Here is a 26,824-nt window from a genome sequence, read left to right on the forward strand (position 1 = left end):
GAGGGGCCTGAAGGGGGGGATGGGGGGAATCAAGTTTATGGAGGTCAAACGTGGGTACACCATGCAAGCCAAAATGATTTGAACCTAAAAAGTTTTATACCCATGAATAATAGTGAGTGGAAAAATATACTTGATCAATATTTTCGAACTAATTCTTATGTATATCTCAAGTGACAATTGACAACAATCAAGGTGGTAATTTAATTAAATTACATTCTTGTAGAACTGAAATATCCAGACAAATAATGATAATTTTCTTTTAAAAAATGCCACCTCTGCCCCCCGCCCCCCCCGAAAAAAAAATAGAAGAAAATCAAAATAAGCACTGCTCTAAAAGTTGTTTCGATAACAGGAAAACTCTTGAAAATTGACACCTTGGTTGCCCCTGCAGACAATTAGGCCTTGACTTCCGCTGGTGATGATTCATGCAAATGGGGTATTCCCCATATTTGTTAAAAATAAAGTATATACTGTAATTGTTCCTGAAGCAGGAAAATTATTCTAGCCTAGTCGTTCATTTTCTATCCAGGATTTTCATGGCCCTGGTGAATAAAAGAATGACCTCAGTTTGAAATTGTAGTGAGTTGGAAAATCTAGAATGCCAGTGAAAAAACTTCCAGCCTCTAGCCCTCCACCGGGATTCGAACCAGGGCCTCCCGCTTTATATGCAGACACCCTAACCACTAGGCTATGGACGCTGATTGTATGTCCAGAGGTTCGAAACTGGTAAGAAAGGTCGTATACAGTGGTGGAGCGTCCATACAGTCAGGGGGGTGGATGCCCCCCCTGACAGACTCAAATGGACTGCTGGCGCCCTTTTCAGCTTTTTACCACTTTTTACTTATTCGCGATTATTGACTTTATTTATTGCGCTCTCATCTACCTATTGACATTTGTCACATTTTGTTGGTGATGACACCTATTTATTCTTCCTTTATCTGCAAATTAGCAAGGCCTGGAAAGGGTAATTTCCGGCGATCTATTCTGTACGCGATTTCTGTACGCTCCGCTCCAACCTGTGGTGGCACTCCGCTTAGATAGTGTCGAAAGCGCCCCCACAGACCATTCTCGACCCCCCTGACCAATACCCCTAGCTCCGCCACTGGTCGTATATAGATAAACATAGATATATGTATTAATATATGCAGACACACTATCATGAAACTTGTGTAATATGCTCTCATTGACAGTTGTCTACTAGTTTGATCAAATTACAGTACAATATATATACTTCCCTGAATTCCTAGGTTTTTATCAAACATGGGCAATGACGCAGACATACGGGCAAAGCTATAGTCTTTAATTAAGACCATACATACATTCAAATTGAACAGGGACTGCATTGTAAGTATATACAACACAAACATGGTACAAGACTTTCTGAGGGCAAGAGAAAAGTTCACCGCTTGTGATGTCATCTTTACGGAGAATAGAAAGCAGTATTTACCAACAATAAATATCCACGGTAAGGGAAGAAAATGGGACTTTCCCTCCAATGATTATAAACCACTAGGGTCAATCCTAGTGTTTAAACAAAAGCCCTAAAGGTATGGATGTTCATTGGCGCCATGGTGGAATACGTCTAGCTAATTTGTGTTGTTAAACTTGATAGTGATAATTTATGAGAATCTCAAATTTCATGTGATGGCAGTCTACTATCATTAACACTTACTAAGTGAAGTATCAAAATCCCATTCCAGCTCATTCTCCCGAGCCTTCCCTTCCCCCCCCCCCCCCCAAGTGGATGGGAGTTAATAATTTACCCTGAGCTGTAAAGTCTCACATATGACTCTGAAGCTATGGTATGAATTACGAGAGTATATCAGTTAATCAAAGAAGCATTTTTTCAGTTCAGGACATTTAGTATTTGTTAAATAGAATTTCAATAGAAGTGTGTTCATTGTAGGCCATCCACTCACCTATCTACCATTCTTTGACCTTCTAGCATATCTTGGGCCAATGTGTACTGATGACTGTTATTTGCTATTCAGTACAATATTTACTCACATTCCATGTAAGCTTGATATGTTATTGTATACAGAGAACATTTTTTTGTGACCGGCAGAACCAAAAAGTTACACTCAAAAGAGAGTTGGTGGTCATACTTGTGCTTGTGCATTTGAGATATAAGAATTGTTCACACCTCGATCTGTTTATTAAAGCTCAGCCTTGCAGAGCAAGCTAACTGCTATGTGTGCCTTACGAGACTCCATAGCTTCCCTCACCTATGAAATTACAAGCGTTCAAAGATCAACTTTCGGAGGGGGTGACTGGATGTCTGAACCAACAAAGTTGTTTGCCAAGTTTGCCAGTTTTACATCTGCATTTGCAAGGTCAGAAAGGAGTATTTACCGCAGCCAACCAGACATATATATAAAAGCAAAGGCCGTGTAAGGTTGACTTAATCTATGTTGTTTTCCGAGGATCCAGTCCATCGAGACTGAAATTAATTCACTGTTAAAGCGGGTCTTTCCAAGAACAATGTATACATAATTTTAAAATTAATATTTCATCAAAAGGAGGAATTATATATGTGAAGCATCGTTGTTGCAGAGAGACTATAGTTTATATGTGCCACCATTTTTACGACTTACTGTTATCTTTTGTCTATCTCGTCGAAACTTTGTGGATTTTGTTGATGATCAGTTAAACTGCAGAGTATCCTAGTTAAGCTATCATATTTGAACAAGTATTTCGCTAAGGTGCACATGGTGAATCTTTTGTCAGCGAGTCCTGCAGTCCATGCAGAAGCAATCAAAGTGGACACTTTTTTTCTTTCTATTTTTGTAAATATTCCTGCATAAAATTTCCTTCCCGCGACGGCTAAGGAATGTTTATTCTGCGATCAACTCAGCGTAAATTCTCATCTGTTTTTTGGGAACTTAATTACATGGATTACTATATTGCTTAATTCCGGTAGGTTTCCTTTTATTTATTTTTAAAATAAAGTTCTTTCTGCATAATTATGACAGGTAAACAACTAATTATTAAACCGGAAAACTCAACCAGGAAACGATAGTCTAACCTACCGACCAAAATTGTTAGTCAGAACTAGGGTTGTAATCAATCAAACCTCCTTTAATGGAAATCCTGAATAAATGCATTGATTATTAAAATGTTAATAATCAATCTTCAAATTTTCAGTATTTTGTTCCCCCTGAAATTTTTTGGTTTTTTAATTGAAATGTACAGTTCATAAAAAAAAACTTGGAATAACTTGAAAAATTCAGTTTCTTACTTAGAGATTTGTACCTGAAATAAATTGTGAAGCTTTGTCTAATATAATGACCTATACCATTGTTAGGTTATTTTGAATAAGTATCAAAATCAACCAATGATACAGCTGCAGCTTTAATTAGTGGCCAAATCACCATAGCAACAAGCCTCACCTTTTACTTGGACTAGGTCCACACCCAATTGTATTAATATGCATGATCTCTATCTGTACATACATGAACATTAAAATATTTTTTTTTTATCTATGGCATATGCAGCGATAGTGGTTTTTTTTTTTTATATCACATACCTAGGTGATAAGACGTTTCACAGACATACAATATAGCTTTAATTGCTTAATCAATTTATCAACTCATTTCTATATTTAGTAAGTACTACATTAGTTCCGCCAAGTTCTAATGTTTGAGTTGATTGTAAATTGTTGTTTATATATAACATTATGACACCATGTATAATTTTAACGCCCAGGAAACTGTGCAAATTTGTTTCCTCTACAACTGACAATGACTTAAAGGCATTGAAGACTCGCCCCAAACAGCATGCCGCCATCTTTAAAAAGTTAACTTTCCGTTGTTTGCAAGTGAAGTTTTTCTCTTGTCGCTACAAAATGTAGACAGTAATGAAACGTGATACCTTGTTATCTTTAGCTGGACCTGAGATGTATCGTTTGTACACTGCTGTGGGTATTGACCGCAGCTGTATGTATGTCTAATTACCGACGGTAGCAAGCTGTATGTGTGTGTATTTTCTGGGATCGATGGTGGTGTCTAACACTTCTGTTACACCTCATTTGAAACTAGGTCAGATTACCAGCATTAGACGTTTCTTTTTGCGCGAGTCTTCTCTTTGCTGCCATATATACGTACGTAACTTGTATTTTCGTTCATGTCTCGACAGGAAGGTACTGTCAGTTTACCTGAAGTCTGAAAGAGTACAGCTCCGAGGTGGTGATTGAAGAGAGGCAGTCTCCTCTACCCTTGTGGTGGCGGTATTAAGATCACATTTGTCTGTGATCAATCTGCGATAGCCGACTGATTAAGACCACCGTAGGAGTTCCTTTTCGTAATAGTGGATGCCTTTCGCAGTATGCTATTAGGATAAATTTGGTGAATTTCAGAATGCCACGTGATCAAGAGGACAGACCTGGTAAGATGGAAGGCAAAGAAGAAGAAGAAAACGAAGAGTTACTCGTCATCATTTTAGCGATCCTCTCGGCTAGTCTCGCATGTCTTGTCATAATTTTGTGCATCAAACTTTTCTGCTGCAAAAGAAGATCTAACACATATTCCATTAATAACAGTAGTCAAAATTTTGCCGCCGAACAAAATGAAGGCCAAACTGCTTCCCCTCTTCCAAGGGGAGGCAGTCAAGTCTGGATGGAAGACTGTTTCGATAATGAATACCTGGGGGCACAATACGACAGTGTTCCCATGGGTACGCCAATGATTGGTAATGGCAACCCGAGGATCATTTGTTTAGGAGACAATCCAGCATTCCGCTCTCTCGAAGTAGAAGAAGGGGATCTTCGTCCTAATCAGCTGGTCGCCATGAAAGATGGTGCGGCATCTGATGGTGCGGCATCCCTCCACGAAATCAACGAGGAGGAACACGATGCCACCGCGGCCTTGGATCAAGGACAGGCGAACCACGCATTCGTTCCGTCGGCCGACGAAGAGATCCTGATGGACTCGGAGCTGCAAGAGTTAATGGTCCCGGATATGAAGGAGAGCAAACTGGTGGAAGTTCGGTCCAAGCTTTTGGTCTTCATTTCCAAAAGAATTGACAGCAACGGGGGCCAACTGGTCTTGGACAAGATGGGGATATCTCTGTTCATACCGCCGTGCGCGATAGAACGGGGTAAGCCCCAGACAGTGTTTCTCGCTCTCAACTGGGATCTGAAAGATTTCCCGGAGATGTCCGCATCTCAGACCATCGTGGCGCCCGTGGTTCATGTCGGACCCCACGGCCTGCAACTCAAACGGCCGGCGACACTGAGCTTCCGCCACTGCGCTTTCGATACCAGCCAGGTCAAAGTCTATTCCAGTGAGACGCATCTAATGGAGAACAAATCCTGGAGTCTTTCAGAAGCTACCATACAGAAAGGAAAAGACAAAACACATACGATTCTGGATACCGAGTGCCAAGTACACATTTCCCATTTCACTCTGTACACCTGCATAGCGGAAGGCAACGAGTCCAAAAAGTGGCTCCAGTTAGTCGCCTTCGGTGGTAGGATGAGGGTGCACAGGCACTATGAGGTCCGCGTGTACCTTCTGAACAACACCCCGTGCGCACTGCAATTTGCCATCGAAAACGAAAAGAAACATGGGTTCAAGGCCATCAAATGTCCTCAGGAGTTTCTCTTCGATGGAAACGGAGCGGACATGTCCCTCCAGGTGGACCGTGTCAACGAAGGTTGGTCGGCAAACTTATCGGAACTCAAGGAGACAGTTCCCTACTTGAACATCTGGCACGGTAAATGCCCGTTCGTATCTTTCATATTCAAGCACGAGAAGCGAGCCACGAAAGACATCTGCACGACTATCAGTGCCTTCCAGAAAAGTCACTCCGACTACAAGCTCAAACTCAAATTAGTGGCCAAAATGCCCCGAAGAAGCAAGAGGCAGCGATCTCACAAAAGCGAGTCGTCGCAGAGCGAACGAGAATCCGATAGCTGCACTAACAGCGAGGGAAGTCCAGCGTCTTCTTTGCAGAGCTCGGGCTTCGGGCCATCCCCGACACGCGACGATTGCAACTTCAACCCGGGGGAGCCGCAGATGGAAAGTTTCTCGGACGACTCTCGCAGCTCGTACAGCTCTTGTTCCTGTTCTCCGGAAGGTCATCATAAAGATAGGAGGAGAGAGTGTTCAAAGTTGATACCTCATAAACTTAGAATGTCTTTGGTTCATCTGTTGGAGCCTTCGGACACTCTCGGCAACGACTGGCGCATGATCGCCTCGGACCTGGGCATGGACACTAAGATTCCCATGCTGAAGGAGAAAGATAGTCCCTTCCAAGAAGTTTTGAAAGTTATGGAAGAGCAAAACAAGGACTTGAATTGGTTGGTTACAAAACTCATTTCTCATCAGAGATTGGATGCAGCTGGCATTGTAACTACCTACTTACAGACTGGAGAAATCCATAGTTGATTGTTTGATGTTATTAAAACATACCAAGTCATACATATGGTCATCAACTGGCATGGATGTTAATTTTGTTAGCATTTTGAAGATTTGTCAAAGATTTTGTAAGTATTTTCATCAATAAATCCCAGACATTGAGGATGGGGGAAAGGGGGAATGGATAAGTTTGACAATTCATTCAAATAACAGCATTTGAAGTTAATAGTCATTTTGCAGCAGTAGTGAACTTGAAGCAAACAGGTTTTTGATAGTTCATAGAAGCAAACTGACTATTTCTTTTTTCCCATTTTTTATTCAAAATTTTTAATAATAATTTTTTACTTCAAACTTAAACTTCCTCTAGGCTATCTTTTAAATCCAGTGGAATATTTCTCTCCAAAGAAAAGACCGCAAATTCAGTACTACAATTTTCAATAAGCGTTTATCATGAGGTTAATTAAATCAAATATGATCATTTTTATGAAGTATAATAATTTATACTGTCACTCCCCCAAGGTTCATATCTCCTCAAGTTATATGACGTATCAGTTCAATAAGTCTTTCACAAAGTAATTGGTTTTAATTCTCAATGCAAAAAATAAAAGGAAAAAATATTATTTTGTAAAAACTATTTTGATACTAGTTCTTAGGGCAGTCACACAACCATGAAGTATATTACCAGTATAGAGCACAACAACGCTCTGCTCTAACCAATGTTAGAATCTGCTTTTATCCAGCAAAAATAATGTTCAACAAGCATCTTTGAAAATTAAAACACCAACATTTCAACTTGTAGAAAGACACAGATCAAGAAAACTAATAAGTTTTAAATGAAACATTTAAATTTTAGTCATTTTGGCATCATAAAAGAATGTGATTGATATTTAAATATTTGGTTATTTTCCTAGCATGTTTAAGTGCAATACTGTTGACCTAGCTTTTTTAACTCTGAGAGCCGTGCTTAGCTTTTATTGAATGTAAACAAATTAATATATTCAACAAACTAACAACATAAGTTGTTGATGACATAATCACATCACAACATTATATTCTGCACTTTCATCGATTCTAAGTTGCATGAAGTTTTTCAAGATAAACCAGCCATCATCCATATTATAATCTCATATAAGTCAAATCCTCCTCCCCTTATTTCCAACCCCCCCCCCACCAGACCCTCGTCCCCTTATGTCCACTCCCCCGTTCTCAAGCTAAGATATGTTAGCAGTTAGAACTGACTCCAGGCTATTCCTTAACAACTGGCATATATTTAACATTTCCAACCACTTCAGATATGACAACCACAAAAGTTTGATTTAAATTAACAAGCATTTTCTTTGAAAAAGTTTTACGTCGCTAATTGTGTCTTATCCTTTTTCCATGTTAGGTTTTATTGTACTCTGGTTTAGTTTTGGTGTATTCCGATTAAAAATTGATGCCAACAATAAACTGATGACTTAGTTCTCGTTCTGCAGTCAGATAAACCATCGTTAAACAGGTTAACGCCGGTGCCTTTCAATCATAAAGTCCCGAGTTTGAGTCACTCCAAGATTAATGTATGTCGTCCAGTTACAGAGTTGTTGACAATTGACAATTCATAATCATTGGACGTTAAATATGAATCTAAGAGACTGACTTCGGTCAGCTTGCGGCTTTGATAAGCCAATGATGGCTTCTTCGCGAGTTCCTGCTTGCAGGAGGATCTAAAATACATACATACATACATACAAACCAGGAAATCAAATCAGTGGGTAGTTGTCTCTGATGTTGATTTCTCCTGGAAAATTGATATAGTATTTTTGACTAGCTGTCAATTTACACTAAAGTCAAAGCTGCCTGAATATGCAAATTTTCTGGTTACTATGCGGAAATATTATCCTCCTCATCCATCGATAAATGGATAGCTGAATATATTTTCCAAAAAAAATGCAGACAATTTCCTGTTCAGTTGTCTTATTTCATTGACATTGTGCTGGTGGATATGGATAGGATATTAAAGGGGAATGAATCCATTTATACAAAACTTGTGAGTGTCTGAAATGATTAATGAATGATGAAATTCATACTTCATGCATGTACACTACTGTTGAGTGTTATGCCTAATGACACCATATCTTTCTGATGCAACTTTTAATTAATTATTAAAAGTAGCAAATAACTTGTTTTAGTTCCTGTAGTCTAAATTTGGAAATGGTTTGTATATATGGTACTATCATGCATATACTCTCCGTCAACAAATTTACATCATTCATTCTTTATGGCAGAATTCAAATATTAATGCATTTGCAAAGTACTCATACATATTTTGAGAAAAAATGAAAAAAGCAGCTCCCTCCCGAAAACAAATGAACGTAAATACAAATTTTTTGGGAATTAAAACCGATCTGTTTGAAAAGTACCTGTTCTCTTTCTCAGACATTTTAATGAACAAACAGACAGCCACATTTACTTTTAGCTAGCATCATTTGAAGAAAGCCTTTTCTATTCTTGTTAAGTCCAACCTACATCCTCCCACTCAGTACTGTATGAGTTATTAAATATGTAATCAATTTGAAGCAATCTGTGTTGTCAACTTATCATCATCAAACACAGAATTCATTGCTCTGAGCTGTGAAGCCACTTGAAAAAATTATTTGATAATCGAATTAATCATATCTATTTAGTTTTCTCGCTTCCACCCTAACCTGACATATCTCCATACACTCTGTACTTTATCACAGTACGGTGTGATGTGATGTTTAATTTGATGAAGTACGTCATTCACCGTCTCCAAATTTGTACTGTACCCGAAGATGATGCTAGGCATCTCGTCGCCACATCGAAAAATTTCTTGGCTCGACTCGGCAAGTGTACTTCCAAATAACAATTAAACAATAATTGAATACGTCAATGTTTTAATTTTGCTCTTTCATTTTGGTAAGAGCTTAATTAACTACTGATGCGAAATTTTCTGAATCGACTTGTCAGAACTTTTAATTACTCACATATTTAATATAAAATAATATTTAAAAACAAAAAACTCCAGTTAGGAAAATCCTTCACCTACTGTACTTTCATGTCAGTCTTCAAAGAACTGTTCATACTGACAGTATATGAGCAGTATGAATATTTTGTTTCTATTAGATAAAGGTTTGGAACTGTTCATACTGACAGTATGAGTAGTATGAACTCTATTAGATGAAGGTTTGGAACTGTTCATACTGACAGTATGAGCGGTATGAATATTTTGTTTCTGTTAGATAAAGGTTTGGAACTGTTCATACTGACAGTATGAGTAGTATGAATATTTTGTTTCTCTTAGATAAAGGTTTGGAACTGTTCATACTGACAGTATGAGCAGTATGAATATTTTGTTTCTATTAGATAAAGGTTTGGAACTGTTCATACTGACAGTATGAGCAGTATGAATATTTTGTTTCTATTAGATAAAGGTTTGGAACTGTTCATACTGACAGTATGAGCAATATGAATATATTGTTTCTATTAGATAAAGGTTTGGAACTGTTCATACTGACAGTATGAGCGGTATGAATATTTTGTTTCTATTAGATAAAGGTTTGGTACTGTTCATACTGACAGTATGAGCGGTATGAATATTTTGTTTCTATTAGACAAAGGTTTGGAACTGTTCATACTGACAGTATGAGCGGTATGAATATATTGTTTCTATTAGACAAAGGTTTGGAACTGTTCATACTGACAGTATGAGCAGTATGAATATATTGTTTCTATTAGATAAAGGTTTGGAACTGTTCATACTGACAGTATGAGCGGTATGAATATATTGTTTCTATTAGACAAAGGTTTGGAACTGTTCATACTGACAGTATGAGCAGTATGAATATATTGTTTCTATTAGATAAAGGTTTGGAACTGTTCATACTGACAGTATGATATTGCATTGAAGCCTGTTGTGAGAGTGCAGTATGAAGTGATAGTAAAAAATTATTGTCCCAACTTTCTGAAGTCTAGGACAGCATCTTAAGTTTATCAATTACAATCATATTTTAAGGTAACAAATGCTTTTGTAAACATTGTTGGTACTAATGCAGCAAAATTACAATTCACCAAATGCAAGAAATGTTTTTTTGCTGTATTACGTATATAGAAATATGATAAAACAATATTAACTCTAGAGAAAATCATGGTTACTGGCTAAGCTAACTATAATGAATGAAAATATGTATTCAAGATATTAAATAATGAGGTAATTCAGGTAATGCTGATCACAGCTCGTTTATATTTGCTTGCACAAGCTCCATGAAGCACCTATACCTTACATCGATCACTAAAACAAAACGTGAAGAATTACTTGCTTGCAAAATTTGTTAGTCACATATTAATTTACACTCTCAAATATGAGAATACCTAACTTGAAAAGGTTTGATGCAATTTCTCACGATGTTTTTATCAACACTAATTAGCATTTTTTTATTGGTGGGGGGGGGGGAGGGCTGGGGGTGAACTGGTGTACTTACTTTGCTATAGAGGTACTTGCCATGGCAACCAACAACAGTTACTATAGTCTGCCATGTTTTCATTCAATTATATTACAGTCCATGCATTTCTTTCTTTTAATGACGGAGGTGTACTTCTAGCTTTATGGAAGAACCGTTGCGACTTGCCAAAGTTCGCCTTTTCACCAGCTGACATTTAAGTCAAGTTTGTGGGCATGCAATGTGCACAGTTATGTACTGTGTTACAGAATGCTATGTATTTTATGGAAGGGTATGTACTTATACTAATAATGAATGTGCATACCTTTAATTGTGAATAAAATTGACCACATTTTAGCAATGTTTCACTCGAGATTAAGATGTTAGCCACCTGTGTAATACTAACATGCTCAGATCATCATTAAAAACAAACATGATGGAGAGGACTATTAACTAAATTATTCATATCAATGTGCACTAAAGTCATGCAGCCATCGTTTGTTGTTGACAAAAATGATTTTCGTGTGGCTGGGGACCTTGAGTAGTATTGGTGACTAGTATCGGTCACTATTACAAATGCTTGTACAATCCTGCCAAGTTAAGATTACCACTTCAATTGCAGAGGTCCACTACAGCCATAGCCAAGACTTTTTCTAGTTGTTGTTGTTGTTGATGTATAGTGACAACAAGACTGAGTGGTTGTCACAACAACTAGAATATATGTTATCAGGCTCCTAGTTTGTAAACATGGCCTCCCAAAAAAGGGCAAGAACTGCCACAGATAAAATAAAAGCCTGCTGATAAAATAAATCCCTTCTAAATAAAAAAATAATTTGTTGTCTAAGTGTACATTAGAATTGCATCATACGCACACTGTTGCCATGGTAACACTTGACTTATTGCATCAGACAGTGATGATGATGATGTAAGGGGATATCCCTTATTCTGGTCTTTGTGGTTACAGCAGGGAGTTGTTCCACAACAACTCCCTGGTAACAGACTAAGTATTGTATGTATTCCAAAAACTGTCAATAAAGTAGACTAAAGTGTTTTTGTCTTTAAGGATTGGAAGCAAATTGTGACCATTTTAGCATATCTAACAATTTGTGTTATTATACATTTCCTTTGGCATTTGTTAATTTGTTGGCATTTATAAGGGTCAAGTGGGTCAGTTTACAAACACGGTAATAAGAATATATCTGTTAAACTCAAAATATATTAAATATGTTACCTTGTTACTAATTTTTTAATTAATCAAAGGAGGTAATTGCGCTAACAGCTATGGAGCTCAAAGGATTGCCAAACTTTCGCAATTTTGATTCAGCATTCATACGCATTATGATCAGTTAAAAAATGTTTGGAATAAAGTGATGAAAACAGGGATATTAAAAGACAGTAATTAACCACATACCGAGGTATATAATTTAAATCATTAAGATATCGTTAGATAAATCCATAGAAAAATCCATATATTCATACGCAAAACGTATGTTCAGGTTTTTATGCAGCCGTTTTCACACATCACGTTCTTTCTTAGGCCAAGCTTAAGAACAATGTCCTGGGTATAAGTGCCTGCATCATAAATAAATGAAAATGTATGCTTTCTTTTAATATTTTGAATTCTCATAACATCTGAAAATATATCCATATCACATAGTAAAAAACTATTATATACCATTTTGTATCATAGCCATTCCGTCAATAAAATGTCTTCATTTAATTATGACCAAACATTTGACAGTATGTTGTATACATGCATGGGAAACTACAAACTGTTTCTATTGTCTTATATTTTTTTTTATTTTTATTTACTTTATTTTATTTGTAAATGATGTTAGTTTGTATTATACAAGAGATGATAAATTATATTATGCAAACACTATTTAAAAAGAAATTATAATTTGTCTTTTCTCTATTTTAATTAGTTTGAATTAGCTCTACTCTCCCTCCATACCCCCTAACCCTTCTCCCCCACTTCTTTTCTCATTCCTTACCCTCTCCTTTCCCTTCCTTTCCTGCATTTTCTCCTCACTCTCTTTCCCCTCTCTTTTCAAGTATCATCAGGCAACAGGCAGTAAGAAAAGAAAGTGTGTTAGAGAAAAATAAATTGATGACCTTATCTCCTGCAAAGAGATAGACATTGACTAATATGTATCCCCAATGATCATAGGCGTAGGAGCCCAATTTGAATTGGGGGGGCTGTAACGACTTGCCCGAAAAATATTACCAAATTTTTTTGCGCGTTCAACATGTTAGTGTGCGTATCATATAGGCATGCGTCGGTTATTACATCGCATGCCAATAACATACAATCATTTGCCGAGTTATTACTCTTCCATATTGGTTATAATTATTGGGAAAGTCATTACAATGATAATGATCATAATAATATCAGTTTAACCATTGAAAAACACATAGCAAATTATTTTTCTTGCAATAGGTGCCCGAAAAATTCTCAGCATATTGGCCGAATTTTCACAAACAATTTTGGTCGGGGGGGGCTGCAGCCCCCCCGCCTCCTACGCCTATGCCAATGATGTGGGCTTTGGTTGATCTAACACAGTTTACACGACACTTCTGCAGGGGTGCACAGTTGGATATGTGGCAAAATACAAAACAAAGTGGGCTGGGAGGGGGTGTGGGGTCGAGTGAGGGATGGGAGAGTTACAGGGGGGGGCATGGCAAGTTGTCCTGTCATATATGCTTGCACCTTCACCATCCATGATTATACACTTACTAATGTTTGAGGGGGTGGGAAGATGGTAAAGGTTTTTCTTCTTTGGTGGTGGGAGGGGGCGGGACGATAAGGTATATGCAAAGCCTACATCTCAATATTAATTAGTCTTTCTTTGTGATCTCAAAAATTCTTCTTGCCTTCAGAAGTATCAACCAGTGATTAACCTAATTTAGTGAAGAATTGTCCACACGGACAGTGGGAGTTGTCATTATACCAGTACCCAATTGTAACTAATGCCATGTTTACTTTTCCTGACAAGCTGGTAAAAAGGTAACTTGGAAACGCTGATTTGGTTATCTTTGCTCACTAAGAAATCTTGAAGCACAAACAGTCAAATCTTCTTTTCGAAGATAAAACGCTGTACCATTTGACAGGATCTTGTGTAGTATACATGCTTAGGAAAATAAAAACTGTTTTCTATTGTTTTATATTCTTCTGTTTATTTATATACTTTATTCGATAACAGGGTTCCCTGTCACCTGTACACCCAACGATGTACATGTGACAGTAGTAAAGAAGTGCAGCTAAGCTGCAGAAGCTCAGCTAATTAAGCTTCTATTTGAGAAATATTTGATTTGATTTGAAACATTTCTGAGCGTTTTATCCATTTGTTTGTGTGAAAAATATAAGGCGGGATAACAGTGTCATTTTCATATCTATAGATATATACTTTCTTCCTTGCCTTATGCTCCCTTCATAGGCAGACATAGTTAGTTACAAAGTTGTAAGAATAAAAGAGACAAACTAAGATAAATATATTTTATTAATATTTTTATTGAAATAAACAAAATAAAAAATAAACTAAATTTTGAACAAAATTTGAGAAATCAAATTGCTATAATTACCGCTAGTTGTGTTCTTGAATACTTAAAATGCAGGGTAGTAGTGCCTTGGTAGTATTAAAGGTATGCTGTATTGGCCCCATATATGCTAGAAATTCAAATATGGTCACCTTTGGTCATAATTGTTAGACCGTGTTTAGTACAACCTACGAGGAAATTTTCCTCACTGGGACATTCAGTTATGTTGTGTGTTCCTTAAAAATGTCTGAGAACAATTTGGAGAGTAAAGACCTCCAGGAAAGTACTTTTTGAAGACTTCTAGCAATTATGGTGTGCTATAATTTGGGGCCTATACTGACTACCTTTAAACCAGAATGCAAAAACTGTATCTAGATTTGATGGATGACTTCATCTTACGACAGGGTATGAGCCAATGTTATCCTTGTAAGATATCATGTAAAGGGTTTGAAAGTTTCTCCCGAAATGGACTGATTTCAACGGTTGTTAGCCCGAATTACTGTAAGGTGTATACGAACCGTTCCTTGGTAGTCCCCGAAAAAATTCCCGATATTGTCGTATTCCTGGAAACTTCCCTCAAAGTGGAAACACGGTCATGAACTTATTTATCGTTGTTATTACTAGGGGTAAACTACTGTATGAACCATTGAAAAAACAAAGAATCAACAGTATTAACACTTCGTAGTTTTTATTAATGCAATAATAGAACGATTAAAACGTAAAAAAAAGTATTCCTCTGCTAAAATATTGTAGATATCACGTTTGAATTGCGCTGACCCAAAATATGCTCACGAAAATTGCCCCGATATAATAATAGAACGATCTGCAACTTGTTTACAATCGACGTTACCACAGAGAAAAGTTCAAGGTGAAAAATTGGTAACGGCTACAACAATAAAAGTCATGTCGTATTCCAAACTGTGGAAAAGTCCAACTTATTGCAAATCTGCCAAGTAGTCCTTTTCCAGAGGATTACATCGAACTAGATAGGCAGCCAGAATAACAAGTAAATATTTGACATTGATCAAGCCTCTACGGGTGGAATTATTTCCCAAAATGATGGGAAAATTAAGATGGGAGACATTTTGCTAATCACACCAAATATGCGAACTGGTCATGGATACTAAAAAGTTGAAAACAAATTTGATGATCATCGCACATGATATGTGGGATACATTTCATCGTAACTGAAAACTCTACAGAAGGACCTGTTTTGGGCCCTGACGTGACGACAAAAAGATCTTTCCTAAACAACTAATTGGTTCACCACCATTCAAACGTTATATCCACAACATTTCAGCAGATTTGGACAAACGCTTTAGGAGGAGCAGAATTTTCACGTTTTCAGAAAATGATCCCTCGTGACCTCATAATGACCTTCAAATTAATAAAATGTGATCGCATGTATGAAAACTTAGCTCACACGAACCACTGACGAAATTTCAGCCGGCAAATCGAATGAAAAATGACAACATGGCAGTCATTCAAACCATGGAGGTAAAACAGAGGCAAAAAGTGACAGAATTTCGTCAGAATCGCACGCGATCGCTATAACTTAGCTGAAAGCTTTCAGCTGAGGTTACAACAGGATATCACACAAGCAAACTGCGGCAGTCTTTCAGAGGCACCGATTTTGGTTATTTAATGTAATAAAATACAAAACCACAGTATACACAGTGGTGTAAAAGCTCACATTACAGAGGGCTCGAAATATCTGCGATTCTGGTGTTACAGTACTGGTTTACCTTACTACCTGTAAATATCACCTATTAAACCACGGGTAGATTGACCAAGCGATTTATAGTTTCGGGAACGGTGCGCTGCCGGGTCAGAGACACCACAAGGCAACGGCGGGTTCAGGTGCCGATTCTTCTTGGTCAAGAAAGGTGATCGGATTCGACCGATAAGCCAAATGCGGCGTTTGTTTCAAGATCCGCCACGAACAGCGAGTTCAGCCTTAATATGGCAAGCTAGCGAACTCGATTTTATAACATTACCGAAAGTGGACAATGTGTTTACTGTTTATCATAAAGGCCTATAGCTATCGTTGCAGTATTTGAAATTCTTGATCTCTTTGCCTCAAGATGCCATCCAAATTTTCGAATTCTTTCCATTTTTGGAAATGTGTGAATTTGAAAATTTCAGACAATGATGGGTTCTCACTTAAAGCTGATCCACATCGCGGAGGTATAGAGGGCGCTAGAACTATTTCCGTTAACCCAGTTATACCGCTACCTGTGCTGGAGATACCGGCCAGTGAACGTAGCTAACCATTGAATTACATATATGTTCGCGCACTAATAATGTTGGTTAATGTGGTGAATGTATGCAAAGAAGTGCATTCTCTTCGTACATGGAAACTTACGGCCTAATTGTGATAACAACTAAGGTGACTATAGTCGCAATCGGATGTAGGCCCATCTTGTATCGATAATGTTGATCCACAATGGGTGAATTTATTATTTTGCAAGTCTACCTTGTACATAAATGTTAAACTTTTTCACTGTAAACATCTTGTCCAGATCTCTTGAGTGTTGGGTATTGAATGCTTTAGTTCTCCTTTTTTCATCACAAACCTCCTACCTTACAAAAGTGCAGATGACTAAAACTAACATACAAAAGTGCAGATGACTAATGCTAACATACAAAAGTGCAGATGACTAACGCTAACATACAAAACTGCAGATGACTAATGCTAACATACAAAACTGCAGGTGACTAACGCTAACATACAAAACTACAGATGACTAACGCTAACATACAAAAGTGCAGATGACTAATGTAAATAGCTCTATTTCTGTTTCTTGTTCTCTCCCTTCCTAGTGGTTATGTAATAGGTATGCCTATACTCTTCCACAACCTGTGCTCATTTCCCCCTGTATATTTAGTAGTGAGCCAGTGGCAACAGTACTTTCTTTGTTCTGCCAAGTTGCTGGTTTTAGTAAACACCTTCTCTTCTTACTTTCTTTTCTTAGATAAGGGATGCCTTGTCTTAGTTGTTTCTGTTATAGGATAGACATTTGTATGTAGATTAGCCTGTGTAATTAGCTCTGATTGGTTCTAAGTGTTACTCTTGGTATCTAGGGTGTGTATAGACCAATCAGAGGTGTTAAAAGGGTCACATGTTGTTACCCTGTGGTTTAGGAGCTTCCTCCAAGGTGTTTTAGGAGAGAGAGGCAGTTTAGTTGTCAGCCAGTCAACAGGGCATGTGTATATATTAGCCTCTTTTTGCATAATGTAGTCTGTACACTACAGTATACATATATATTATTTATTGGAGTATTCCTGGAATCTCACTCATATCTATTTTCACTGTCCAAGTATATTCATGGAACTCTTACTACTCACCTTATATTTCGTACTATCGGACATTTACTGTATTAAACCTTTCAACACCGTCCTCTCTGTTACTTCCCGCTATCGGACATTCATCTATCCTATTAAACCTTTGATCACCGTGCCAGTCATTCAACTACATTGCTGTGCCGTGCTGCTGGACTATACAGACCCGCCCGCCAGATAAGCTCTATCTCTTTTTTTATTAATGTGCACATACATGTATTAGTCTTGTGGCCACTTGACACCCCTAGTTGTTTATATTATATCTCTTGTTTTAACTGTTGATACAAGTTTAATTGTGTAACAGTAAAGAGTACTTTTCCAAGATTCTTTATGTTGCATACTTTCCTGTGTGTGACCGAGCAAATATAGCTACTTATACTGTATACCTAACAGCCAGTCTTATTCTTGTTTTTAGCCTGTTGTATTTGTTATACAGTGGTCAATTGTCCCCACACATCGTGACCACTAGGGGGATTCCCAATAATCCTGTTGGACAGCTAGCTGCTGTCAAGAACCCTGTATCCCGCAATTCTTACACTAACATCAACACAAAAGTGCAGATAACTAACACACAAAAGTGTAGATGACTAACGCTAACATACAAAACTGCAGAAGACATAACATACAAAACTGCAGATCACTAACGTTAACATACAAAACTGCAGATCCCTAACGTTAACATACAAAACTGCAGATAACTAACATTAACATACAAAACTGCAGATGACTAACACTAACATACAAACTGCATATTACTAATGCTAACATACAAAACTACAATTGACTAACGTTAACATACAAAAGTGCAGATGGCTAACACACAAAAGTTCAGATGACTAACGTTAACATACAAAATGGATGACTAATGCTAACATACAGAACTGCAGATGACTAACACTAACATACAAAACTGCAGATGACTAACGCTAACATACAAAACTACAGATGACTAACGCTAACATACAGAACTGCAGATGACTAATGCTAACATACAAAACTACAGATGACTAACACTAACATACAAACTGCAGATTACTAATGCTAACATACAAAACTACAATTGACTAACGTTAACATACAAAAGTGCAGATGGCTAACACACAAAAGTGCAGATTACTAACGCTAACACACAGTAGTGCAGAAGTAAAACATTTTGAATAAAATAATCATCATTTCATGAATTACTCTTGTAATCAATTGATCAATTTCTTGTCCAATCTTGAGTAATACTTTGCATTTTTAGGTTTCCTTTTAAGGTAGAAATTGCTAATCAGTGGAGGCAAACAGCTGTTTTAAGCTGGCTTGGAATTGAACCAAGTTATTTATATTCTACAAAGTATATAAAATAAATGAATCACTCAATCGTTAAACAAACAGACAAAGAAACAACAAGAAATAAACAACAGAAATGACTTTGACTAGTTTATTTGCATTTGTATTTTAAATCAAGCATGCACATCTTTCTTCTTTTTTGTGGTAAATACTTAAAAGCTCTTGTTCTGTTTTTTTTATTTCTTGTTCCTTTTTTTTAATGATTTAAAAAAGTTCAAAGAAAGTTGAAATCACCTCAACATGACATCTTCATATCACTTTTATGATGAACATAAATCTCTACATATAGAATCTATCAAATACCGGTAAGTCAAGTTGATCAATCATTATAATGTTTCTGGCTGAAACTTGAGACAACAAACAATTAATTTCAGTTTTATTTAGTTTTCCATTTGTACCTGTTTTTTTTTTTAACAAAACGTTTATACAACCGACATAGGATGTCACAGAGATCATACAAGAAAACGAATAAAGAAATGCAAAGAGAGCACAAAGAGAAAGAAAGAACTTTAACTGGGTCAAAAGATGAACGGGGGAGGGGGGGGGGATGGAAGGGCATGAGCTTAAAGTGTATGTCCTGTTGGGAATAACCTTGTATTAACATATTTCACAGATATATAAGTCTATGCAAAGCGGTTGACAAATTTGATCACATAAATGCATGGTATAAAACAACAAAAATAGGGCAATACCATTGATTAACACTGCTCCTATTAATTACTCTTTTTGTCCAACTTTGTTCAAACAAAGATCTGTTGGACATTTGAACCTAGAATTAGGCCAAAATGGTGACATTTTCCAAAGATGTAATGCCAAGGAGAAGAAGAAGAAAAGAGACATTGATTTATCCCATATTCTTCTTTTACCTACTACTAAGCCCATCAAAAATGTAATTCAAAACATTTGCTTTTAATAATCTAACTTTACACGCTCCTTAAAAAATCTGTGCCAATCATAACCTAAAAAATGTTGGGTTGTTTATGGAAAAGAGTCAATCTTGATAATTCTTGTAGAACTTATACTGTACACATCAAACCTTACACTGATTTATTGTCTAAGACCATCTCCAACCAACCCCCCCCCCTCCCCCCCAAACCCACTACTGATTACAACATGAAACAACATTTACAACACTTAATAATTTCACCACTTGAGAACCACTTACATAAACCAAGATTTGATGGGTACTATCGACACTCGTATTCCCTAGAAGAAACCTAACCCCATGCTTCATTTGGTCTCCACCCGCACGTAGCATCCAACAAATAAAAATGACAAATTTCTAGTTCATCAGAAAAAATGAACGATTGCTCCTAATTTTCATGTAAAATGTATGACATGTGCTAGGTTACGGTTCCTGCAGACCAAACTTCATGTATTTTGTTACGTTGCTAGAATTACCGATACTGGATGTGGAATTTTTAAGGCGCAGTGAATTAATTAGATGTCAAATTAAGCCTAAATGCAAGAAGTACTTTAAATGCAACACTGCTGTCATGGTCTGGATGAGGCTATATCCTGCTCCTCACCCTTCATCCTACGTCACCCCACTCCCCCTTCCCCCGCCCCACCCCCTCAAAAAAAACTTTTGTCACAAAGAACCATATCAGTTAAGTTGAGTAGCGGTATATTCTTAAATTGATGTTTTTTTTTTTTTTTTTTTAACTTTTATCGATTTCAATGTGCATTTTTTCTGTTATAAGGTAACAAGTAAATTGTAAACAAACCACATACACTCAAAACACAACAATGACTTTGGGAACACATGTCCTGTCCACCACCAGCTGAACACGGCAGCATTTCCTTCGGGTTGCTACATGCTTTCTCCTTGAGAAATGTTATATATTAAGCTATGGCAATCATTTTTAAAAGTAATTTATGTGTCTCTCTCTTCCAAATTTCTCTATCTTTTGATAAAAAGATAGGAAAACATTTCAACTTGAGAAAAAAGAAAAGAATTAAGCCCGAGTCAAGTGAAAGAACACTTAGGGAAACAAGATTACTTGTTGACCAATTAACTCACTTTCAGGGAACAACATGTGAATGATTATGCCCCAGAGGGGCTAATCCTGCCCCTCCTCCCACCCCCAATGTTAACCCCATCTCTGTAGGTACTATCCTTAGCAAAGAGATTGAGAGATTTATGCAAAAAACAAAAAGAGGCCCTAAAGCATTTGCCAACAATTTAAAGTAACTTCTCATCTTTAATATACAGTACAAGCACAAAACATAAACACATAGAAATATCGTTTCTCTAGGACAATTTCTCTGTCATTTTTTTTTTTTTAATTTCATTTCTCTACAATTCCAACAGAGGAAATGTTTTTCAAATCTGTCTTGAAACATTTATCCTACCTGAAAATCTTCAGCTGCTTCAACCTATTTCAAAAATAGTCATAATATTCAGCTTGATAGAGAAGACACTAACCTATTATTGCAATTCAAAAATGGCTACGTGGCAGCTACGAATCACCTTGCCTTAAAAAAATAATAATAATATAAACATGACTTGGACAGTTACATGCTTCACAAAGGAAACTCTACACATCGTGAGTGGGTTACACACTATGCACATTACAAGTACAAACATTATATGGAACTGAAAAAGAGTAAAGCAATATATAAGTATGTGTTTTCAACATTTTAATAATTTGGTCAGTAGGGTGTGGCATTGCCATGACGATAAAGAGGCAGCCTGATCTAACATTAGTTTTAGACATTTGTAGTAAAATTTATCGTTGCTGCAACGTTAAGTTGGACAGAAATTATTTTGTTACTTTCTTGGCTAAGTAATGCTATGACAATTTTGTTATTTGTTTTTTTATTGCATCTTGAAATAAATCTTGTTTCTTTTGCAAAACCAACACAATAGACTGGATACCTTAAAGGAGGGAATACCTACAAAAGACCAAACCATCTTCATACCACATTTTTTAGGAAAATTATCCAACAATTTTTGGAAAATAATATTGTCATCCTTTCAAACAACCCATGAATTGATTTTTCACAAAAATGTCAAACTGTCATGCCACATAATTTCTGGTAAATTAAGCTCCCAGAAAGTGATTTTTTATTAGGAAATTTTCAAATCTACTCTTGACATGTTGTCCAATACTGTTATGGAAAGGGCACAGGTAACAAAGAGAGAATTAGTTCATATACATCTATATACTGGTTAACCTTCAATCGGTAAAAAAGGGAAAAAAAATTACTTTAATCAACTGCAATTTTAGTCAGAGTATTAATACTTGGTAGGATTTGGGTAAGATTATTGATCAAATTCACATAGCTGCTTTTGAGCCAAAAACGATTCACTGTACCGTTTGAAAAAATTTATGAAGTATTAATGTAGTGTATGCTAATTCTGAGCAGATCTAAAACGACCTAGGAAAAAAATGAAAGAAAACAAAGCAACGGAACTTAATAACTTGTCATCAGACAAGAAGACCAAGAACTGTCAAAACTGCGCAGCATTAGTCAAGTGTATAACACTCAGAATAAATTATCCAGTATAAACTGGAAATGGATTAAGTATCCAAATATTTGAAGCCTTTGTTTCTAGTTAAAGAGTTTGTAGGGCTATTCAATGTGGCCAATAAAAAGGAGGTGAGTGGGTGAGAGAAGCTACCACAAACAAAAGATGGGGGGGGGGGGGCAAATGTCTCCTGAATTTAGGTGGGTAAAAAATAAATTCTCTGGCAGGTTTGAGGTGAACTAACTTAAACTTGTAACAGTTTTTTCTTCGAACAAAATGAATACCATATCAGCAGAGAACTCCTCGGTCTCTTCCTTACGAGTTGTCTCCACAAGGATTTTCTTTAATATTGTATAATTAAAACACAACAGAACTCTTTGACCAATACCCGACCGTTCCCCAAACTCATGCTAGTAAGCTACAAAAGTGAGAACTTGGTCATTTAGCTGTTCCAGAAACACTAGTCTACTTATTGACCCTCCTCCTTCCATCCTCTAGTCATACCCCTTCTAAGCTATAACTACTACATCACCACAGAATCTACTCACAGAGAGATGCCATAAAAAGTATCGGATGATTTTTTCAAGCAAAAAGGGTTTTTAGCGATAAACTTCAAAATAATTGTGTTAAAAGCTGTTCCTTCTGATTTGCACTACCACTCCATCTAAGACTAAATAACCCCTAAGTTACCATGTCCCTTATTTCAACTGCAGAACATTGATATCAATGTCAGATGCTGAAACAATGCTTTCAATTATACAAAACTGTTTTAATTCTGCAACCAAGTTGTTGACATTATCGTGGACAATACCAAAGATGCCCAATCCTGCTCTTTTTAAACCTCTGCATGTGACGATGACATCAGTTTAAACTGGATGGGAGCGTTATGTGACACAGATCTTTAATGGTACTTAATGCCGCTTCCCATCAGTGCACCCCAAAAACAAAGCATCCTTTGAACAAGCAATGTATAAAGACTTAGCTTCCATAGTTCAGGCTGTATACTTTAACATTGTTACCTCCTGAGGCCTTCATTTCAACCTTTTATATGTTATTACCTTTAACGTTGTTACCTTGTCTAAAGTGGTAATGAACCACATTAATTTTTATCTCTCTCTCTTCATACCATTGACTGTTAGGTAAGGAAGCCTACCCTATCTCATGTTACTTTGTTGGATGACAACAATAATGTCTATATTTTCCAATAACATGTCCTATATACTTGAATGACTTTAAGCTTCAAGAAACCGTCAGGCTTTTCAGTTCCAACGTCCAATGACACCATTTTCTACACTTTTCTGTGTAGAACTTTACATGGTGTTTCATTTCTAACTTCAGTCTTATTCCTGAAACAGAAAACGGACCGATGGCTTCATACTTTGGGTTTCCTGACGGGCTTCTGTACCTTACTGGAAATATAGTTCAATCATTTAGACTATAGAATGGGGATTTTTCAGCTACTTTGGCAAATGTCTTCCATCAGCATACAAAATGTTTTCTTTGGTACAGCAGAGGCCTCTGGTATGATTCTTGAAGAAACGTCTCGGCACGAACACCTGAGAAAACGCTGGTCATATTCTGACTCTCCCTGAAGACTTTTAAGTCACAAAATCTGCCGTTTCCCTCCTTCTCTCGTAACCATCGTTTGCCAGTCCTTATAAATCAAACTATCAAAACTTATCCAACAACACAGCAACCGTAGAAATCACCTTCAAACATTGTGGAGGGATGGGGGGGGGGGGGAAAACACAAAGCAAAAACAAAAGGTTTGCTTGAAAGAGGAGGACACTGTCAAATTCTACTCTTCACCACACAGATCAATCAACTACCAAAACTATGACAAAACAACCACAGGTTGCTGTTAAAAAGTCATTCAGTCCTCTGAGAAGCTTTGCACCATAAGTGGTTTCTAGAGGCAGACACCCTAGTGCTTCCACTTGATAGTCATTCCGGGTGTTCGGAGTGACAGAGTCATACCGTGTGGACGGGCACCTGCTGGAAAGTTTTGCTTTACACTTCCGATGTAAACTCTGAACTTCCTGCAAAAGTCAAATACAATCGTTCTCCACGACACACAGTGGCTTCAACAACAGCCGTTCTCAGCGAGAGGACCTTATTTGATCAATGAGGGTACAAATAATACAAAGCCCTTTGTGGGGGGGTCTCAGTTTGGGTGAGTCCCCCTAGCCACTGATGGTGTACTACTACTACGAGGCAGGAACCAGGTAAGCCTCCTCGGAATATTCCACCACAGCTTCGTCAACGCCCTCGTACCAGGCTGCCAGACCACGCTCTACCAGCTCACGGTTAACTGAATGGACCTTGAAATCACAAACAGAGAGAGGTAGATGGATTTTCAGATGCGCCACAAAATAGAATCAAAATAAAATAAAACTGTTAGCAAACTGCTTATCCACTAGAGAGCCTGTGTAGGAGAATGTGTAAAAGTAAGTTGGCCTGACATTTCGATCCTAGCAGGATCTTCTTCAAAGGCTAAATGACAAGTACCAGTAGGGACAAAAACATGCACAGAATACAGACAGGTTAATGAGCATGGTGAACACAAAGAGATAGATGTAAGGGGATAAGTAGACAAGGGATGGAGAGAAGAAAGAAAGAAACCAACAGGGGAAGAGAAGAGGTAGGAGATAAACAGTGGAGGGACAAAGATCCCACTGTTTATCTCCTGCTAGGATCGAAACGTCAGGCCAACTTACTTTTACACACAAAATAGAATCACCGATCAAATAGCTCTGCAGGAGCATATTTAAATTTAATGCCAATGTTTGTCAAACAGTGACATGTTGGCAATATAAACTCCTGTGGGCCACATCTTCCCTCCTGACAATGAAATTTTGTTAATGAACTATACTCTACGTTTGCTGTGTAGAGTGTTAACTGCATGAACCTTGAAATCAGATACAGAGAGAGGTAGATGTATTTTCAGATGTGCCACAAAATATAATCACCGGTCATAAAACTCTGCAGGACACAAAAGCTGGCAAAGAGCATATTTAAACTGAATGCCAATGCTTGTCAAACAGTGACATGTTGGCAATATAAACTCCTGTGGGCCACATCTTCCCTCCCGACAATGAAATTTTGTTAAAGAATTATACTCTACGTTTGCTGGGTGTTTAGGTGGGAGGCAGGTACAACAAAACTGGGCTTAAAAGGTTATAACATAAAAATTTACTTTCAAAATTGTTACCTTTTCCCAAAACAAATAAAAAGGCATGTTGTGGAACTCCCACAAAATGAGCCAAGGGCATCATATCTTATCTTACCAAAAATACGAAATCATAGAACCGTAGCAATACGGTCTGCAAATCCAGACAACCAAATTAGATGAATGCCTTGTTTGGTTTAGATTTTTTAGGTTTACAGGTCCAGTTCACTCTGAACAAAGACTTCTTTTTTCTTTGAAGTACAATAAAATACAACTTAAAAATATTCAGACAATGCCAAAGTTTGGACTTGATGGTCCATGCTTTCCATATTAAACCTCTCTATATTTTTATATCTATTAAATCAAAGCCTCCTAGCATAGCATCCTTCATCTAACCAGGGGACATAAACCGTACAAAAGAACCACCGAATACTCACGTTGCCGTTCTCCGCCTCTTCGTAGAAGATCTCTATGAGTGGAATGCCGTCCATGGAGTAGGCCAACGTCTTGGTCTGAAGGAGAGTAAAATTCTGTGCTATCTGTTCGATAAATAGCCTGGCATCTTCTGAAAAGTCTGCTTCACCTATTTCAACGACGAAAAATAAAAGTTGTTAGGAATGTTGCAAGGAAATCAAACCAACACGAAAAGTGGTAGGTTAGCATTGTCCAATCTTTAAAGCCTTACAAGTTTGAGTAGTATTAGAAGGACTGGCCTAGAAGGCTAAAACTATTATTGCCAACATCAAATTTTATGCTTCTAACTGCATGTTGTGTGCAGTGGAGGCTAGGTAAGACAACCTAAAACTTGCCTGTACCCTCTCAGAGAGTGTTGTAGCCCACTTTTTTCTGCAATTGCCAATGAATAGATTTTTCTGCACTCGTTTTTGAGTACAATTTTCTTCACTTGTAGTTGAGTTCATCTTTCTACCTCAAGTACATTTGTCTTTACTCATTGTACTCAAGTACATTAGTCTGTACTCATACTTCAGTACTCTTACTTTACTACTTCTATGGACACCATACTTCACAATACAAATCTGCGATCAGTTTTATCACATCGACTGAGTCTCTCCTAGTTTTAAGATCATGCGAGTAAATACTTTCGAAGATAATCGACAATATTAAGTGGATTCAATAAGTCAAGCAAATCACTTCCAAAAAACAGAACATCTTGTGT

At 37.2% G+C, this 26,824-nt stretch overlaps 2 protein-coding genes across 11 annotated transcripts in view; one reads left to right on the forward strand and one right to left on the reverse strand.

Moving 5' to 3' along the window:
• Positions 1–26,155, forward strand: part of LOC139981619 (UNC5C-like protein) — a 42,541-nt gene extending 16,386 nt beyond the window's left edge. For 6 of the 10 annotated variants that reach the window (XM_071994144.1, XM_071994140.1, XM_071994143.1 and 3 more), the window contains exon 3: positions 4,135–12,686. In XM_071994144.1, coding sequence (XP_071850245.1) covers positions 4,356–6,386 — 2,031 coding nt within the window. In that variant the 5' untranslated portion in view covers positions 4,135–4,355 and the 3' untranslated portion in view covers positions 6,387–12,686. Of the gene's footprint in view, positions 1–510; positions 727–2,162; positions 2,917–4,134; positions 12,687–26,015 lie in introns of those variants that run through there. The other 4 variants (XM_071994142.1, XM_071994138.1, XR_011797896.1 and 1 more) reach the window with 4 other exon arrangements.
• LOC139981620 (uncharacterized) overlaps positions 19,081–26,824 on the reverse strand; it is a 31,173-nt gene continuing 23,429 nt past the window's right edge. Inside the window, exons 8-9 of the mRNA XM_071994147.1 lie at positions 26,085–26,230; positions 19,081–24,799 (exon numbers count right to left, since the gene is read on the reverse strand). Coding sequence (XP_071850248.1) covers positions 24,686–24,799; positions 26,085–26,230 — 260 coding nt within the window. The 3' untranslated portion in view covers positions 19,081–24,685. The remainder of the gene's footprint in view (positions 24,800–26,084; positions 26,231–26,824) is intronic.

The sequence above is a fragment of the Apostichopus japonicus genome, chromosome 15 (genome assembly GCF_037975245.1).
Source record: "Apostichopus japonicus isolate 1M-3 chromosome 15, ASM3797524v1, whole genome shotgun sequence".
Taxonomy (NCBI): Eukaryota; Metazoa; Echinodermata; class Holothuroidea; order Aspidochirotida; family Stichopodidae; genus Apostichopus; species Apostichopus japonicus.